This window comes from Hippocampus zosterae, chromosome 8, assembly GCF_025434085.1.
Source record: "Hippocampus zosterae strain Florida chromosome 8, ASM2543408v3, whole genome shotgun sequence".
Lineage (NCBI taxonomy): Eukaryota > Metazoa > Chordata > Actinopteri > Syngnathiformes > Syngnathidae > Hippocampus > Hippocampus zosterae.
In genome coordinates, this window is record NC_067458.1 from 9,274,019 (window position 1) to 9,292,529 (window position 18,511).

At 40.6% G+C, this 18,511-nt stretch overlaps 2 protein-coding genes across 3 annotated transcripts in view; one reads left to right on the top strand and one right to left on the bottom strand.

Annotated features, from left to right (window-relative positions):
• The window catches only part of LOC127605991 (uncharacterized), a 41,614-nt gene extending 23,205 nt beyond the window's left edge, over positions 1–18,409 (bottom strand). The window contains exon 1 of the mRNA XM_052073951.1: positions 18,195–18,409. Within this exon, the coding sequence (XP_051929911.1) occupies positions 18,195–18,263 (69 nt within the window). The 5' untranslated portion in view covers positions 18,264–18,409. The remainder of the gene's footprint in view (positions 1–18,194) is intronic.
• Positions 1–18,511, top strand: part of rabgap1l (RAB GTPase activating protein 1-like) — a 118,026-nt gene that overhangs the window by 18,853 nt on the left and 80,662 nt on the right. For both annotated transcript variants that reach the window (XM_052073903.1, XM_052073904.1), the window contains exons 11-13: positions 20–149; positions 6,575–6,668; positions 7,267–7,417. In XM_052073903.1, the coding sequence (XP_051929863.1) occupies positions 20–149; positions 6,575–6,668; positions 7,267–7,417 (375 nt within the window). The remainder of the gene's footprint in view (positions 1–19; positions 150–6,574; positions 6,669–7,266; positions 7,418–18,511) is intronic.

Here is an 18,511-nt window from a genome sequence, read left to right on the forward strand (position 1 = left end):
ACTTTGTGTGTCCCTACAGCATGCTCCAGAGAGGACAGGTCAGAATGATGCTATGTACGAGGTGGTTAGTCTTCTGAGGGAGGCAGAGAGAAGCAATGAAGGCAAAGGACAACCGGCCTCGCCCACTGAGGAGGAGGAGGCGGATGATGGTAAGAGTAGCCACTTACTCCTACTTACTCTTTGTTTGGACTGTTTGGTTCCTTTACGGGTTGTTCTCCCATCCTCCATTATGATTAACGCTTCAAAATTCACTATCAAAACTATGTACCGTACTCACATTTTGCCCGCAATTTTTGGAGTGAGATTATTTTTTGAGTGTGTGTGTGATACGCTTCATTAGTTTGCAAGTAATTTATGTAACTGTGTGGGTCTGAACAGTCTACGTTGATTGTGTCAGTTGATTCCTATACAGCACAGGTGTCAAAGTCAAGGCCCGGAGGCCAGATCTGGCCCGCCACACTATTTGATGTGGCCCGCGAAAGCAAATCAATCATGTCAAGTTCCATGATGCTTGCTAAAGTCTGAAGCAAAATTTCAAATTGTCATATGTAATCCACAATAACTAATAAATAGTTATTGATCAATTTGTTTTGCGCTGTGTATGTAATATAAGATAAGATGTCCTTTATTTGTCCCACACTGGGGACATTTACAGCCTCCAGCAGCAAGAATGTAGGAAGAAAGAAGAAAAAAACAACAAGCACCGTTCAATTAAGTGCAATATAAACACAAAATGGATAAATCGCAGCGCTATTTACAATTGTCTTTCACATCATTTAATTATTATTATTATTATTATTATTGTTATTTTTATTCAGCAGCCTGACAGCAGTTGGTAGGACTGGATTAAACATTTATATGGTTTCTCAAAATTCGTAACGGCCCTTCACGGGTAACCGTAACTACAGTGTGGCCCGCAACACAAATGTGTTTGACAACCCTGCTATACAGTGTGTGTCATGCAGTACATTTCTTGGACCACTGTCAATTGTCACAGATGCCCGTCTAAATTAATAGCATTGGCATTAATTGCCAATTTTTTTTCCATCCCACAGAAATGCTACAGTCTTGTTTTTTTACAGGAGCATTTGGAATTTTTGTTGTGAGTACAGCTTTTCATCACCTGTAGTCTAAAAATTGTCTCCTTGGATTAATGGAAGGCAGCAACATTGTCTCCATACGCAATTATTGGCCCAACCAAAGCCACTGTTTGGCTCCCAGGCTATAGCTGATGGTTTTCAACTGCCATTGTGGGAGCCATTCAGAGGGCTTTTACTGTACCCTCCCTCCTCCCTCAAGATGAGAAAAAAGAGACACTCAGGGACATGGAGTTGGAGGTCAGCGTTATTGTGTAGAAAAATGAATACCCGCACGGTTTAGCTGCCTCCATAGAAGCGCACGGGTTTAATTATGTTTTTCTTCTCGGGTGCTTCAATGTGCCCGAAGGTGACATTGTTTTCTTTTTTTTTTTTCCCCTCTCTTTGCGGGTCCCTCCACAGCACTGTCATTATCGTCGAGTGTTTTTGTCACTCTTTCCTACATGCATAAATACATAAAATGTTAGTTGCATATGCATCCTGTGCTCTGCTAAGAAGGAAACCATCCCATATCTGTGTGATAAACACAATGAGGTTGGTTTGGATCTAAATGAAAATCAACACAGTTTGTTTTGAGACTTAGAAAAAGGTGAAATTAATTCAATGACACGAGCAACAACACAACAACATTAACAAGGGTTCTACATGATGCCATGCACATTGCATGCACATTGTGGAAACGGAAACGGAAATATTCGAAAGACGTGAAGGGTGTTTATATATATAATATATATATATATATATATATATATATATATATATATATATATATATATATATATATATATATATGTGTGTATGTATATATATATGTATGTATATATACACTGTACAAAGTAATATTGTGGTTTCAAATTTTAACTATTGTGCCTACCGTATTTAGCATCTCTCAGAGTAGTAGTTATCTTTGTCTTGGCTTTTCCCATCTAGTGTGTGCCACAACAGCAAACAAAGAAAGAAGATGATGCAAACCATAGTGAGAAGAGGACTCTTCTTAGAAGAGGACACTGCATATCAAATCTTTTGAGTTACCGCCGTCATCAACATCCAAAATTGTACATCAACCCAGTTATTTCAATATATTGCTAGCGTCTTTTTAAGTACATTTTGCGAGGTCTTGCATGCATGAACATTTATTTTTACATTTCTAATGTGCAATAAGTACATAGGACTGATGTTTGATATTCTTTGCATTCAAAATAAAACCTTTTGCAATTATTTCAGTGTGTCAATTTGTATATGTTCATTTTAGCAAAATTGTGACAAAACTGACAACTGATCATTTTGGGTTATTCAGTTTTCATCTCTACGCCTTGTATGAAAGTAACCCTGTAGTGAATGGCCAGTTTAAGTCAAGAGTAACGTACATCATCTTCTAAGTCCTTGTATGTTTGCAGTGACAGTAGACACATGCTTTCTGCCCGCGTAGCCTCCGCAGTCTCGAGACAGAAGCACCACCTTTGTGCTGCGTATTAAGAATTTTAAAAGGGCTCCTTGAGCACGTACCAAGCTCATGCATGCTTGTTGCTGTTGGGATGGATGTACCTGTATAGGGGAAAAAACTGTGCAGAGGATAATGGCTGCAAGGACAAATGGACAAAATTGTTGGTACCCCTCTGTTAAAGCAACCCCCCCCCCCCAAAAAAAAGAACATTATCCCTCCCAAAAATAAGACCGCACCTTTGCATCGTGGTTCAACAGAATCAATTACGTACAAAACAAACAAATCCATTCAGTTAACAGTTTGAGGCAAGTCAAATGGTTTTTGTTCCTTTCAATGAGATTTCTGCACCTCTCAGCAGGGGTTTTGGCCCACTCTTCATCTGCAAACTACTGCAGTTGTGTTTGGTTTGAAGGGTGCTTTATCCTGTCTCAAGATGCAAGACCTGCAAAGTTTTCTGATACTGGACAGCAAATTTCTCACTACAATAACTCAATAGTCCTGAGCTTTTATTTTAGGCTGCACAGACGCTAGACACCTTGTATCAAATGAAGTAAAGCAGCCCAGAACATAAAATAACTTTGCCTTCCTTGTTTCACTATAGGGACAATGTTCTTCTCTTGATATCTGTGGACATAGAGCTGATGTGTCTTGCCAAGAATTTCCACTTTTCTCTTTCCTGTCCATCAGGCACTCTCGCAGAAGCTGTGTGGCTTGTCAAAATGCAGTTTTGCTTTTTTTCTGATTTATTTTCAACAGCGGCGTTCTCCTTGGCTGTTTGCCATGAAATCCACTTGGGCTTCAACAATGACGGATTCTGACACTGATGTGCCGTGAACTTGGAGTTCACGTTTAATTTAATCTGAAGTTGTTTTGGGCCTTTTTTTAACCATTTGTATTATCTGTTTCATCGATTTGTCGTCAATTTTCCTCCTGCAGCCACATCCAGCGAGGTTGGCAACAGTCCCATAGATCTTATATTTCTGAATATTATATGCAGTTGGTGTCAGAGCAACATCAAACAGTTTGGAAATGAACTTAAAGCTTTTACTTTCTATGTGCTCATCTAAAATTGTATTTCTAATTTCTGAAGACAACTCCCTATGCTTTGTCCGGTCAATGTTTCGTGGGGTACACGCCATGTAACCAAACGGCCCAGTGATTGGTTGCCGCAGTTAAAAAAAACTTTATAATTAGCTAAAATGTGGGCATTAAGCACGTGTCTGCTGTCACTAAAAACATGCAAAGATTAAGAATATGATATATATTACTATTACCTTTTATTTATTTATTTGCTTTAGGTCATAGACATCCTATCAAGTCAGTCAATCTGTGTCCGTTCCTACGTTTCACCTTCACACTCACTCAAGCACTGGAAAATTAAATCCATGTAGCTGGAAATATTCATTAGAGTACGCATCAAGACATATTCGCGTTCATCCTTCTATTCACTAATCTATCCATCCATCCATTCATCATCATCATCATCTATTGTATTCTGCTAAGTGGAGGGTAACAAGGATGGTAGTGCCTATCTTAGATGACTTATTGTGGTTCTTTGTTGAATAGCTCAGGGAAGTGTCATGCAGAATTTTCACCGTTTCATCGTGGGATATAGAGGATGCATTTTAAAAACCTACTGACAGTATATGATTAATATTGTCACATGACCGATATAAGGTTACCGACAGGGAAAACCTCATCAATGCATTGTTAAAGTTGTTCCATAGTTACTACGGTACCATTCGTCATTACCAACCAAGCTTTCAACTAATTGTTTGGTATGCCTGTAACTCCTCCCAGTCACATAAAAAAAAAACACCCCAAAAAACCAGTGTCCCTATGAAGTTCATTGGCTAGGGCTGCGTCTCATGATTATTTTAATAATCCATTAATATCTCAAAATAAATGTTGCCATAAATTGAATGAATATGAGCTTTTTAATTACCATCCCCTTAATCAAAAAACTGGAGATTATTTCAAATTGACAATGCTAAATATAAAAATCAATTGATTATGATTCAGTTTCTGGGTTGGCCTGTAACATGCCAGAAAGTAGGGAAAATGTTGATCATTGTTTTGAAAGCAGATATTTGCAAATATGTTCCAAGTCTGGTCCTCAAGAGCCTCGACCCATCCTGTTTTATATGTCTCCCTCCTCCAACACACCTGTTTCAAATAATCAGCTGATCAGCAAGCTCTGAGAAATCTGACAATGATCCTGATCTAACAATTCCATTTTCTCAAAAGGCGACACTGCGCCTTATAATCTGATCTGCCTTACATATCCATCAATATTCGGATTCCTTGGACGCAGTCTGTTAAATGTTCTGTAAAGTGTTTTGTTACAGCTGCAGCGGTTGTGAAAGCGCTATACAAATAAAGCTGTATTGTATTTCCTTTAGCGTAGCTCCATCTAGTGGATTCATAACGCAACCTTAGCCACTATTGTGCCTTCTATTCTATTTTCTTATTTTATTCTGTCCGCCTTATAATGCGGTACGCCCTTTATATGACAATGGTTTTAAAATAGGCCACTCATTGAAGGTGCGCCTTATACTCCGAATCGGTTCTTAGTGCAGAAAATACGGTAAGTTATCTGCATGTTTACATTACAATCCAGTAAAAATTTGGGAAATAGGCAGTTAACAAAAATACTGACTTGGTTATTTAATTCCACACTTATTGGGAGAGCAAGCATGTCAGAGAAACTATTTGTACATAAGAACAAGCAAATTCAAAGCACAATCTCCCCGGTACTGTTGTTGTACGTTCAATATACCGTATTTTGCCCAGTTACTGTCTCGTGTGTAAGTGAATGTAAGTTTGAAATAAAAATGGGACACATTGAAGCAATGTGGTATTGCAGCTATATTCATGGCTGCATGTGCAAGTCTAAATGCTGCACATACACGGGACTAGACTGTGTTTATGTTCTAGTGCAAGGGTCCGCAACCTTTTTTGCCGGTTTATGTCAGACAATATTTTCAGGGACCGCCATTTAAGTTGTGGCAGATTAATACAACAAAATAATATGGTATGAGCTGCATGAAAACTGTGGTGTTTTCTAAATATAATAATAAACACAAGGAGCATCTAATCTGGCTGCAACACTGATCGCTATGGTAATGTTTAATGCCTTCAAAATACGATACAACGCAAATTCAAAGTGCATGAAAATGACGAATCACCACAGTCCCGAGCTTGATTTTCTGCAACTAGACGGTCCCATCTCGGGGTAATAGGAGACAATGACACCTCAAGTGTGTGGTTTATGTCCAGTCTACTTTGTAATTTTGTTTTAGTCGCCGTTGCCGCAGAAACTCCCCACCTCACACAGGTAGGATGTCGGAAATAGCAACTGTGCTATTGTGGCGATCTCAGAGTATTCAGCAATAACTTTAATCCAGTTGTCTCGAACGTACTTTTAAGGCCGCAATCATTTGCGATCTCCAGCAGTTTTTAAACTCATTTTGCGACCTCCAACGTTTTGTTTTTAGCATAATCGGTCACGTGACGGAAAAGCGTTGACGTGAGTCAAGCGTGACACAGACGGATGTAACGGAGAATCCGGTAATTTTTCAAAATAAAACATCTTTCGTATTCCAAAATAAATAAAACGGCCCGGCACCAAATGCCCTGCGGACCGGTACCGGTCCGCGGACCGGCGTTTGAGGACCCTTGTTCTAGTGGGTGGCTTATGTGTGGGAATCGGTCTCTTCACCAGCAGAACAGAAGGCTAGACAGGCAGTGAGGGCTGTTGCATCTACGCTCAAGTGTTTTGCTGTGCTGATTGCCTCTTGTTTGCCTTGATGGAAGAACATTACACTAATGGAATGTGTAGGCCCAGTAGAAACTCTCCAACCCCTGTTAAGGATTGTGTGGTTGGAACACAAATGCATAATTTAAATGCTTCGCACGAGATCGGAGATTGAGTTTTGTGTTCTCATTTGGCCAGACGTCACAGACATCAAGGTCACTATTGGAGACAAATGTCTAATAAAAATGTTCTGTGGTCCGTTTGTGTTGTATGTAGATAGTGACAGTGAAATCTCCAGCGGGACGGGAGATGTTTCCAAAGATTGTCCTGAGAAAATTCTGGAATTGTGGGCAGCAATCCTCATTAGATGGTAAGGAACCAAAGCTTTAGATTTTGCTTGGGAAAAAAGTGCATGTTGTTGGTTTTCAGAGTCTTGTGTACATTTTTAGTTTCACGTGTCAGATGCGTTGGAATGGTATGAATTTCATTTTCTTCATTTGTTTATGCAATTTAATGCGGTCTTATTTTTAAACATCACCATTAATGTGTCAACAGCATTTAGTATTTACTAGCTGTTACATTAACGCAGGATTGCAGGATTTAAAAAAAAATCTAGTCTCATTATGTACTCTACCTCATAAGAATCAAAAAGTGCGCGTTACCCCACAAGGAGGAATGTGGTCATTAATCTTCATGACACAATTGAAGCTTGTCTTTGCTAGTGGACCTGCATGCATGCTAAAGTATTGATAGGATCGCTTCCGATCATGTACGAACTAAAACTCTAAAACAATTAGTTTGTCATTAGAGTACCTCTGATGTGTAACTTTTACGAATGAATATGAAAGATGCATGGTTGCGCGTCACTGCTAATATTCAGTAGCACTGAAGTTGTAGTTGGATTAAAAAAAAAAGCTATTCCAGTGTGCCTTTCAAAATAATGCTGTGTGTGCGCGCATACATTTTAGGCAAGGGAACCTGTCCAGTCGTCCAAAGGGTTTGCACCCACTGGTCCGCAGTGGCATTCCAGAGCCGCTGAGAGCTGAAGTATGGCAGCTTTTGGCCGGTTGCCACGACAACCATGACCTGCTTGAACACTATCGCATCCTCATCACCAAGGTAAATAAATGAGAGAGCAGTATAACATTTTTCCTTTTGCAAAGTACAATTTGGCATGCTGGGGCAACAAATTGAGATTGTCAAAACACCCCACAGTTTTGACAAATACATACAATACTTTATATTATATGCTTACACGATACCTGTATATATTTTTCTTAAATTGGCTGGCGATCAGTCGAGTACAGTTTGTTGGGGTTTTTTTTGTTTTGTTTTGTTTTTGCTGGGCATCAATCAAACAAACACACCATGCCTGTCGATGCGGAACTTCCAAAGGGGAATATAAATAGGGCTGGTTGATTCCATGATCGAGATTTGTAATATAAGGTGACCAGCGGCGAGCTGTGAGCATATTTACGGCAACTCTGGCTAATCGCAGTCCCCATTCTAACATTGGTTTGCAAATTGGAACAAACAAAACCCGCCAGTAAATGAAAGAAGTAATAGGAATAAATCCACCAAACGTATATCGAAACGCGAAGATGAAGCTATTTTGAGAAGAGAAATTGTTTCATTATTCATATTTCATTATTTGATCAAGTGGTATTTATTATTCCTGCTTGGTCCATTTCTTAGTAGTTTACTGTGTTATTTTATAATAGCCTACATTTGTTGCACTATTGAATACAACTGTAAGTCAGCTGGGATAGGTTTCAAGCTCAGAGAAAGGAAGGTGGGTCAGATTCATTTTTATTCAACTAGAGTTTTGCCTGTAAATTGCCATGCCTAAATAACATTGTTTTCCTTTGAATTTAATCCCAGTTTTTGCATGAACTCAAACAATTACTCCTCTGCAGTGAGTATATTTACTATTGTGAAAAAGAAAAAAAACCTTTCAAGATAATGTGCAGTGGAACCTCGATTTAATAGACTAATTGAGGGAAGGGCATGTCGTTGAGGACTGATTCTCCATGACATCAAAGTGCATTAGTAGCCTAAAATCACACAATACAGTCCAAAATTAGTGTTTTGTACTTTTTTTTCATAGCCCTAAAATACTCAATATTGTTCAATATTCTTGTGGGGGGAAAAAAGCTTGAAATTGTTTGAAAAGTTTTAAAATGTATCCAAAGTTAACCTTTTGGTATTTGGTGGGAGGATAATGATGTGCATCTGATCTCGTGTATGAGCCACATGTTATCTTAGTATACTGAACTGTACTAAAAATACTTAAGCATGGTGATGAGATTTGCACACGACTTGCTCCAGGAAAACAACACCCATAGATATAAATTGGATAATATGGAACACTCCTTTGAAATGACCGATATGTGCCTAAGCCGGATACTAAACTCATGTCTATGCTCCGTTACATTTCATCTCTTCTCTGCTAAAATGGCTGCCACATCTTTCCGTATTTTGTTTTGAAGGGAAAAAAAAACACATTGCACATTTTATCGTCTGCCCGAGTCTACTGTGCATTTTTGTTTCGTACTACTTAGGGCCGGGTATCGATTTGGATTTCCAAAATAGATTTGATCCGATTTACACTGGCCCGATTTGAGTCACGATCTACTTTATTTGATTTTCAATCAATTTAAGGATTCCGGGCAGTACCAATTGTACTTTAATGTGGAAAATATTCTCATAAGTTAACATGGTGCATTAGTAAAAATGGGAATATTTGCATTAAAAATTGATTTCACTGCAGTTACATGAATCATGTATGTTTTATTGAACATGACGTGATCAGAAAAAGAAATAATATAAATCAATTTCCAACCACAGGGCAAGCTGTATGAATACTCAAAAACGTACGTGGCGTGAGAAGTCACATGCATTTATGGGGAAAAGACATATTAAAAGGCTCAATATATGGTTTTGAAAATCGATATCGGAATACGAAAAGGAAAATCAATTCGATTAATCACAACTGTTATTATGTATTAATAAATCATCTCAAATCTCTGAAAGAGCTACATATGTGGCGTAGGTCCATCTTTGGTTTGGGAGTGAGAGATTTGTAAATCAGTGGGCAGAATGACAAAGCTTGCTGCGAGAGGCGACAGCAGCTGTGTGAAGAGGTGATATGAACACACCAAGAAGACAAAGATCTTCGCTTTTATGGGAAATACAATACTCGTTCGCTCTACCGCAGACCAATAGGTAAATCTACCGAGCATAATCAAAAGGTACAAAGGATGAAGTCAGGATAATCTGGTGAGAAAGATGGAGTGGGCGAGTAAATATGGACCCATCACCGAGGGAAGGATAAGAGGGAGGCAATCCGTGTAAACAACGGACAATCTGGCAGATTTTTGTGTTTCCAGAGTCACGTTTTTAGTTGTCCCTCCTCACCCGTGGACATTTCTATTTTCAAGGCTATCTGTTCAAGTGCCTCGAAATGTCTCTTTGCTGTTTCTTAATATTTCTCACTCTGTACCTCGATCTTAGTTGTATTGTCTTCCCCCCATCAAAATCTTGCCCATAGGCAGCACCATTGTTGTTGTTTTGTTTCCACGGACCGTTTTCTGTCCCTCCCCTCTTACATGAGGCCAAACGTTTTTATTTCAGATGATTTATTCTCAATTCGCCGACTGGTGCACACCAACCTCCTGTCTTGGAGTATGGTATTGATAGGCGGGTGGTTGGTCTATTAATAGCAGCACCAAATGAATGGATGGAACCGAGGGAATATAAAGGAGAGAGGCAAAGAGGGAACAATGACACTGACGGCTCGGGTGATGTGGAGCATATTAATGTCGATTCTCTAGGCTCAGTGACAACATTAATGCTAATTGAGTTCCAAGTAATTGGACTGTTGCCCTTATTGGAAAGGTTTGAGTGTAAATAATTGCAGTTGGTATCAATCTGAATAGAGCCTTTGTTTGTAGTTATTTAACACCTGATGAATGTTAATGTTGCTATCTAAATTGAAATACTACAACAAGAAGGTTGATTCTGCCATTTCTTTTGAAACCATTTAATCTTGATTAATATCAGTTCTTTCTAACAGTTGTGTAATAGTATTTTTGAGGGACTCTGCCAGTGAGTCAACGAGTACTGATAGTGATTTCTTTTTTTTAAAAGTGTGAGTATTTCTTTTATGATTTTGGCTCTCCACATTTTCAGTAGTTTTGAAATAGTATAACCATTTGATTTAAGTGTAGACTTTCAAGAAAGTCTCTCTATATGGGTCATTTTCCTCAAATTCTATCAACTATAACGCCCAAAAAATAAAATAAAATCTGATTCTACTCTTTCATAGGAAATGCATTTGACAGAGCAAATGATGAGGCCCTACAAACAAATGTCTGCGATGACATGCACATAAATGATCCTAACTACGCATTAAACCTATTTACACACATACAATCTTAAGAATGATGGATGCGCAGTAGTTCTAACACACACGTTTTTGTACTAGAGTATCTTGGAAACGCCACCATTTATTTTGGTGTCTGCTGATTTGTTCACACAAAATAGTGGCCTCATCCTGGCACTTCAGCTCACAGATCCCGCTGGTGTATTGCAACAACATAATGAGATTCTGTCCAGTGGCATGAACAGTAAAGACATCTTGAGTGACAGACCACTTGTTAAAGAGCCCAAAAAGGGAACCAAGATGCATTTGGATTACCTTTCATGGAAAAGGCATAACTCAACTCAAAAATGTTCATTACCATAAGATGTTCTATGCAGCCTCATTGGTCTAAACACGGCATTCTGATCAATATTGCCGCTCAGTGAGATGGATCAAAATGAGGGCCGGACCGGTTAATGGACTGGCCAATTATAGCGGGTGATTATGGCACTTCAAACATTGGCCAAAATAATTGGTCAAATGTCTGATGTTTGCTGATTGTATTTAATTGCATGTACAGAAACCAATTACGGCAGATGTACACAATGCGCCATGTTTCAGCGGCCATGTATAAAGCCTATGAGTCACGTCAGCTCTTTGTTCGGCATGCACGGAAACCTCTCTCGCCCGTCAACATGACACAGTGTGTTTTTCCGCATTTGGGTGCTGATTTGGCTTTCTTTTTTTTTTTGTAATAAATGTTTGGGAGAACCCTCCTCCTGCCACCGCGAAACGCCAAAGCCGCAAAACTTGAAGCACAAAGTGGCGAGGGCTCACTGTTATTCAATATAAGGGGTGAATTAACCTATTTCTGTTACTATTCCCAGGGAACATTGAACAACATAACTATCATTCGCGATAAATATGAAATTCTTCCTTCTTACGATTTACATCATGCCGTTTGGCACATTGGGAATTCCAGCATCAAGTTCTTCCTACGCTGGAAGTATTGATAGCACAAGAATGTGTTTTCTGTGAGCAAAAACTGGATTTGTTTTCCCCGAAGATTTCAGCATGATATATTTTGTTAAAGTTTATTATTTCCTCTTTTTATTCAATGTGCTCATTGCTAGCTACTCTCTTGCATTCCCTTACCACTGAACTCACTGCTACCGTACATGTTACATGAACAACGGATCGATACAACCTTCTTAGATATGCGTGCCCATAGATTCAACAACAGTGAAAGCTGGATCTTGGAGCGACATGCCTAGTATACGTGTGTCTGTGTGTGTGTGTGTGTGTGTTGTGTGTGTGCGTGCGTGCCTGTGTGTAGGCCGGCCCGGTGGTCGACTGGATAGCACGTCGGCCTTACCGTGCAGAGGCGCAGGGTTCGATTCCGGCTCTGGCCTTCCTATGTGGAGTTTGCATAGTTTGTCTCCCCGTGCGTGTGTGGGTTTTCTCCAGGTACTCCGGTTTCCTCCCACGTTCCGAAAACATGCATGGCAGATCAAAGGAACACTCCAGTTTGTCCCTAGGTGTGATTGTGAGTGCGAATGGATGCTCGTCGATGCGTTCTCTGTGATTGGCTGGCAACCAGTCAGGGTGTACAACGCCTACTGCCCAAAGACAACGGGGATAGCCTCCAGCATGGCCCGCGACGACTGTTGTGAGGATAAGCAAATTATAAAACAGATGGATGGGATGGATGTCTCTCTCTCTCTCTCTCCCTCCCGCTCTCTCTCTCTCGCTCTCTCTGTGTATATATACTGTATATATATCTTATATAAACAAACCTGCTTTGCGCGCACACAGAAACACACAATGACTGTACTTATTAACAATGTTTTCATAAATGATCGTTCTACCACCTGTGGGATCTATCCCCCTAGAAAAGTGAAAACTATTGGGTCAATAGTGACTCATTCTTTTTTGTATTCAGCAGCATGTGGTATCATTATCGGTCTCATGTTTAGTGTTGCATTGCTCACAATTACGTTCATCACATTGTCACAATGCATAATTTCTTGCATACACGCACACACACACACACAAACACACATGCACACACTCACACAGAGCCTCAGGGTATCCGGTACATTTACAAATAAGTCTCTTTCTCAGCTGGCGCAGCACTATATTTGTGGGTGGGTTTGGTGTTTGTCGTGACATTTTAACAACCTTTTCGTTTCCTTCGAGCTGAACAAGCCTAAGGTGTGCTACTGCGCTTGAACCCACATCTTAAAAAGCTTGGGCAGCTATTTCTCAGCCTGTTTTTCCAAAGCTCAGTGACACACACAGCAGCCAGTCTATTAAGGGGTCAGCACTCTTCATGACAACATCGACCAACAGCATCGACAAACAACCCATGGCTTTTCTGGCAATGCCTTTAAAAAACAATATCCTATACACGTGGACAAGATGGTTGGAACTGTTCATAAAAGAAAACTCATGCACAGTGGTCACAGAAATAACTGGAAACCAACAAAAGTAATCAATATCTTATAAAAATTAATCAATGAAATAAGACGGCGCTTTGCAATTGTGTTTTCACGGAATGGTCTAAAAAAACTAATTCATAAACAGGTTTGGAGAAGATGTGGCATTTTTAGAGGCAGTGTTCTTTTCTTTGTATGCTTCATTTTTTTCGGTGAACATAGAGTTGATGCTGATATTAGTTGAGTTCTTTTGTTTTTTTTAACCTGCTTGAGTAAAGGTAAACAAAAATATGTTCCTTGGTGTGGTCTGCCCAAAGGACTTTCTCCTAGCATCTCTGTTGCTTGTTAACATGTACTTTGGCAAATTCCCGTCTTGCTTTTTTAATTTATTCTCAACAGTGGTGTCCTACTTGGTAGTCTCCCTCTACTTTGGCTCAAATGACGACGGATACTGAAATCTGACACTGATGTCACCGTGGAGTTTTTAAATTTATGTGGAGGTTGTCCTGTGCTCTTCTCTTTCCATTTGTGTTTTCCATCTCTTCAATTTGTCATCAATTTTCCAGGGAGGCTGGCAACAGTCCTATTCATCCTAAATTTCTGAATAATATGTCAGAGCAACATCAAGCTGCTTGGACATGGTCTAACAGCATTTACCTTTAGCATGCGTGGATGTCATTTTATTTCTAATATCATGAAACAGTTCCATCCTTCGCTTGCACGTCTATTGTCCAGCAGTAAATTACACACGTTATGTCTCGGTGGACCCATCATAGATGTACCCATGTGTTGAAAATGTTGCCACAAAAGTGGAAGGCATTTCTGCAAGCTTAACTAATTAATTATGACCGATCAAGCCACGCATGAAAAACTCAATAAGCCGTTCTTGAACAAATTGGAACATAGTTACAATATATTACGGTATATTGACCTTTTAATGGTCCAAATTCTCATCAATTACAGTATCTCAATAAAAAGCACATGCCCCGCTATTCCTCCGCACTTATAGGGATCGACTCCACTCCATGGTCACTGTACAGCCTAATCACACCTATGCCATCCTTCCCTCTTTACACCCCAGGTCTATTCATGCTCCCCCTCCCCCTTTCTGTCCCAGCTCTCCATATGTCACTGTAATGCAGCCCTTTAGCTATTCATTGCATGGGCCACTAGGCACCAGAAAATAACTTTCTTGTCTTCCTTCACATCCTTAAGAATTTCACTTATAGGGAAAGAATCTCTCCTCTGATTGTATGTGTTTTTGCAAACAAACTGGAGTGTATAGGCAAGTGGAAATATGCATCTCAAAAAAGAAATACATAGCCACGGTATAACTTCATGTGTTCCTAATCTGTATAGCTTTCATTCAAAATGTTGACCGCATTTGTAAAATACGACACAGTACTTTACTAGCACTGTTACAGTGCATTGTGCACGCGTGGGTCTGCATGTGTGTTGGCATCGCCTTCCAGTCATCCTGACACTGATATGACAGCTCGGATTAAGGAGATCCAGCCTAAAGCATCTTCCCTGGTCACAGCATTTCTGTGTCACATTCCCTGCTGAGCGTAGCCAAACAGTATACAGTATGCAGTATAACACATTTCCAAAACAAACCAGCTTTATTAAAACACACACACACAGACACACTCACACATGTATACAGTACAACTACAAATAATGCATTTCATTTCCTATGCGTAAAGAAGGCTGTGGACCGTGCACCAGATGGTGTTGATGATAAACCTTGACCAAGATATGGCATATATTTATCATGACATTAAAGGAGACAAACATCTGCTGAATTGTTGTGGAATTTTGAGCCTCAGCAGACAAATCAAAAGCCAATAGTCTGTCTATTCCTATGTGCCTTTAATGCAGTGGTCACCAACATGGTGCCCGCGGGCACCAGGTAGCCCGTGAAGACCACTTGAGTAGCCCGCCAGTGCCTGGACATTGTGATTTGCTAGTAGAAATTATGATTTAAAAATGCAAACATTGGCAGTACTGTGAGACATTTCGAAACACGTTCAAAGTCTGACAATTTAAATCATCAAGTATTAAAAATAACACATCCTCATATTATTGAAGGTATTTTGGACAAATATGTTATTTCAGACGTGTATCAATTTGGTAGCCCTTCACACAATCGGTACACATGAAGTTGCTCTCACCCTCAAAAATGTTGGTGACACCTGCTTTAATGAAATATTTACATCCAAACTTTACATATGAATAAGAGATGTGTCATGACCTACATGCAGCAAGGACAAGAGGAGGTACAATAATGAATATAAAAATCTCAGCATGAGTGGTCGGACAGGTCCTCATCACTGTATGGTAGGAGATGGAAAATGATGAATGGTGATTTCAGCTGGTAGCCTGTGTTTGACCTTAGGCTCTTCTTTAACGCATTTATTTACTCAAGCACTCCATGTATAGTACAATAGGGCTGCAACAAGAAATCGATGATATGTAGAAAAATCGTCAACTGTAGACAGTGAATTTCATTAGCAATTCAGTGCATAGGTCACCCGTTGCAACATCCTATCCCAACTATGTTCATCGTTCTAAACTAATTTCTTCTCAGTTCTTAGCTAACCTTCTGTCATCTCTAATCACAGGAATACACAGAGCTTCCTTTGCTTCATTGGTTCCTGACTTTTTCTGTGGACAAACATTATTGATAGTGAAAATGCAGTCTGGACCCAGAACATATCAGACCGGTCTAAAGTTTTGATTCTTTATGAGCAAAGAGGGAGGTCAGCATGCAGGTGGCTGTTTGCTGAATCTTGGTGGGGTTAGATGTTTAATAGGAGCCGTTTGGTGAGTCTCGGGCTAGGCGAATGATGGGAAGTAAAGGTGAAAACATGGTGGAAGGAAGTAGTGTGAGTAGAATTCCATTATTGACAAGCTTGTTCATCTTATCTGTGAAATCCGTGAGGGAGTCGGAAATAGACATTGGGTATTGTGAATTTAGGGCTGAGTTGTCATTTGGAGGCAATGTATCATCCAGGCGGGGAGTGTTTGGGCTAAATCCAGTATCACATGTAGTCTGGGGACTTGGGCAGATGAGGAGAAATAAATTTTTTCTGAAGGGAATGTTGTGCGAGAATGGGCTTTATTTTGTTTAAATTAACAGATTTATTTGAAAAAAATGTGTGTTGGGAATGCGCCTAAGACTTCTGACAAGGGACTCGCTGTTCTGTATCTCTATTGTACTGTGCATAGTTTCTTTGAATTAATTATATCACAGTATAGGGTGGTCGTGGACCCAAAAGCAGGGAGGCAAGGCAGGATTGCACCCCAAAAAAAAAAAGAAAATACAGTCAAACCTGGGTTTTCGAACGTCTCTGTTCTTGACCAAATCGAGTTTTTTTATGCCTCGGATTACGACTGAAAATTGGTTTTCGACCAAACTGAGCGCACTTGAATGCGCCACTTGACTCCTCCGCCTTCCTTACACAAGGAAATGACGCTTCCTCGGGTAGACGAGGAAGTGATGCTTCCTTGTGTAGCGCTCCATTGTGAGCAGACGTGTTCAATAAAGATTTAATAAGAACGTGGTTTCGGTTTTCGAACTGCCTTCTGGAATGGATTATGGTCGAAAACTGAGGTATGGCTGTATATATATATATATATATTAGAGCTGTCAAACGATTAAAATATTTAATCTAATTAAAAATGCAACTGTCATAATTAACTCAAATGGACTAAAAAATGAATCGTGATTACTCACACATTTTTTATCGTTTCTGAATTTCCTTTTACATTTTTTGTCCTATTTCCGGTTTTAATGCTCTCATCAACATGGAATCATGAATCAGTTTTCTATGTGCCAAATGCAAATGTTTACTGAAATAACAATTTCGATTTTCAATTTTACATGAACATTTTTCACTTGGAGCAGTTATTCACACATAAACTCTCACACAGTATTACTGTCCATCAACAACAGTGAAAACAATATTTTGTCACACAACAGCTGCTTTAACAGCTTTTTTGATAAATCAAAACAGAGTAACATAACATTATAAAGTGTACATCTAAGGTAAACTAGTACTCAGCCTATAGTAGATTTAAACCATGGTTGCATACTTCGTTTTTCTCAAGTTTACTTTGAACACAGTAGTCTGTTTCTGTATGTTTGTTGAAGAATAACGAGACACCGGACACCAGTGTTCATTATGTGCCGCTGTATTCAAAACTGCCCGCCGTACAAAAAAGCGCACGCACTTCCCCCGTGCTGCTGGGGCAAACCATTCTGAAGGGAGGGGGTGGGGTCACTCCACCTAACACAGTCAGGCTATGTTGATTGTGTTGGTCCTTCTTGTGCGGAAGTCTCTCTACAGTTTTTGTGTAGACCTCATTTCGAATGACTACACTTGGTTCGATAACAACACTGGAGACGTTTTTTTCGCTACGTCGCTACCATCCATCCATCCATCCATCCATCTTCTACCGCTTATCCGGGGCCGGGTCGCGGGGGCAACAGCTTTAGCAGGGAAGCCCAGACTTCCCTCTCCCTAGCTACTTCTTCCAGCTCTCTCCGGGGGATCCCGAGGCGTTCCCAGGCCAGCTGGGTGGCATAGTCTCTCCAGCATGTCCTGGGTCTTCCTCGGGGTCTCCTCCCGGTGGGACATGCCCAGAACACCTCACCAGGGAGGCGTTCAGGAGGCATCCGAATCGGATGCCCAAGCCACCTCATCTGGCTCCTCTCGATGTGGAGGAGAAGCGGCTCGACTCGGAGCCCCTCCCGGATGACCGAGCTTCTCACCTTATCTCTAAGGGACAGCCCGGACACCCTGCGGAGAAAACTCATTTCGGCCGCTTGTATCCGGGATCTCGTTCTTTCGGTCACGACCCATAGCTCATGACCATAGATGAGGGTTGGAACGTAGATCGACCGGTAAATTGAGAGCTTCGCTCTTTGGCTCAGCTCCTTCTTCACCACGACAGACCAATACAACGTCCGCATCACAGCAGACGCTGCACCGATCCGCCTGTCGATCTCTCGCTCCCTCCTACCCTCACTCGTGAACAAGAACCCAAGATACTTAAACTCCTCCACTTGGGGCAAGATCTCCCCCCCGACCCGGAGGGGGCACTCCACCCTTTTCCGACTGAGGACCATGGTTTCAGATTTGGAGGTGCTGATTTTCATCCCAACCGCTTCACACTCGGCTGCGAAACGCTCCAGTGAGAGTTGGAGAGCCCTGTTTGAAGGAGCCAACAGCACCACATCATCTGCAAAAAGCAGGGATGCAATACTGAGGCCACCAAAACGGACCCCCTCAACGCTTCGGCTGCGACTAGAGATTCTGTCCATGAAGGTTATGAACAGAATCGGTGACAAAGGGCAGCCTTGGCGGAGTCCTACCCCCACTGGAAACGATTCCGACTTACTGCCGG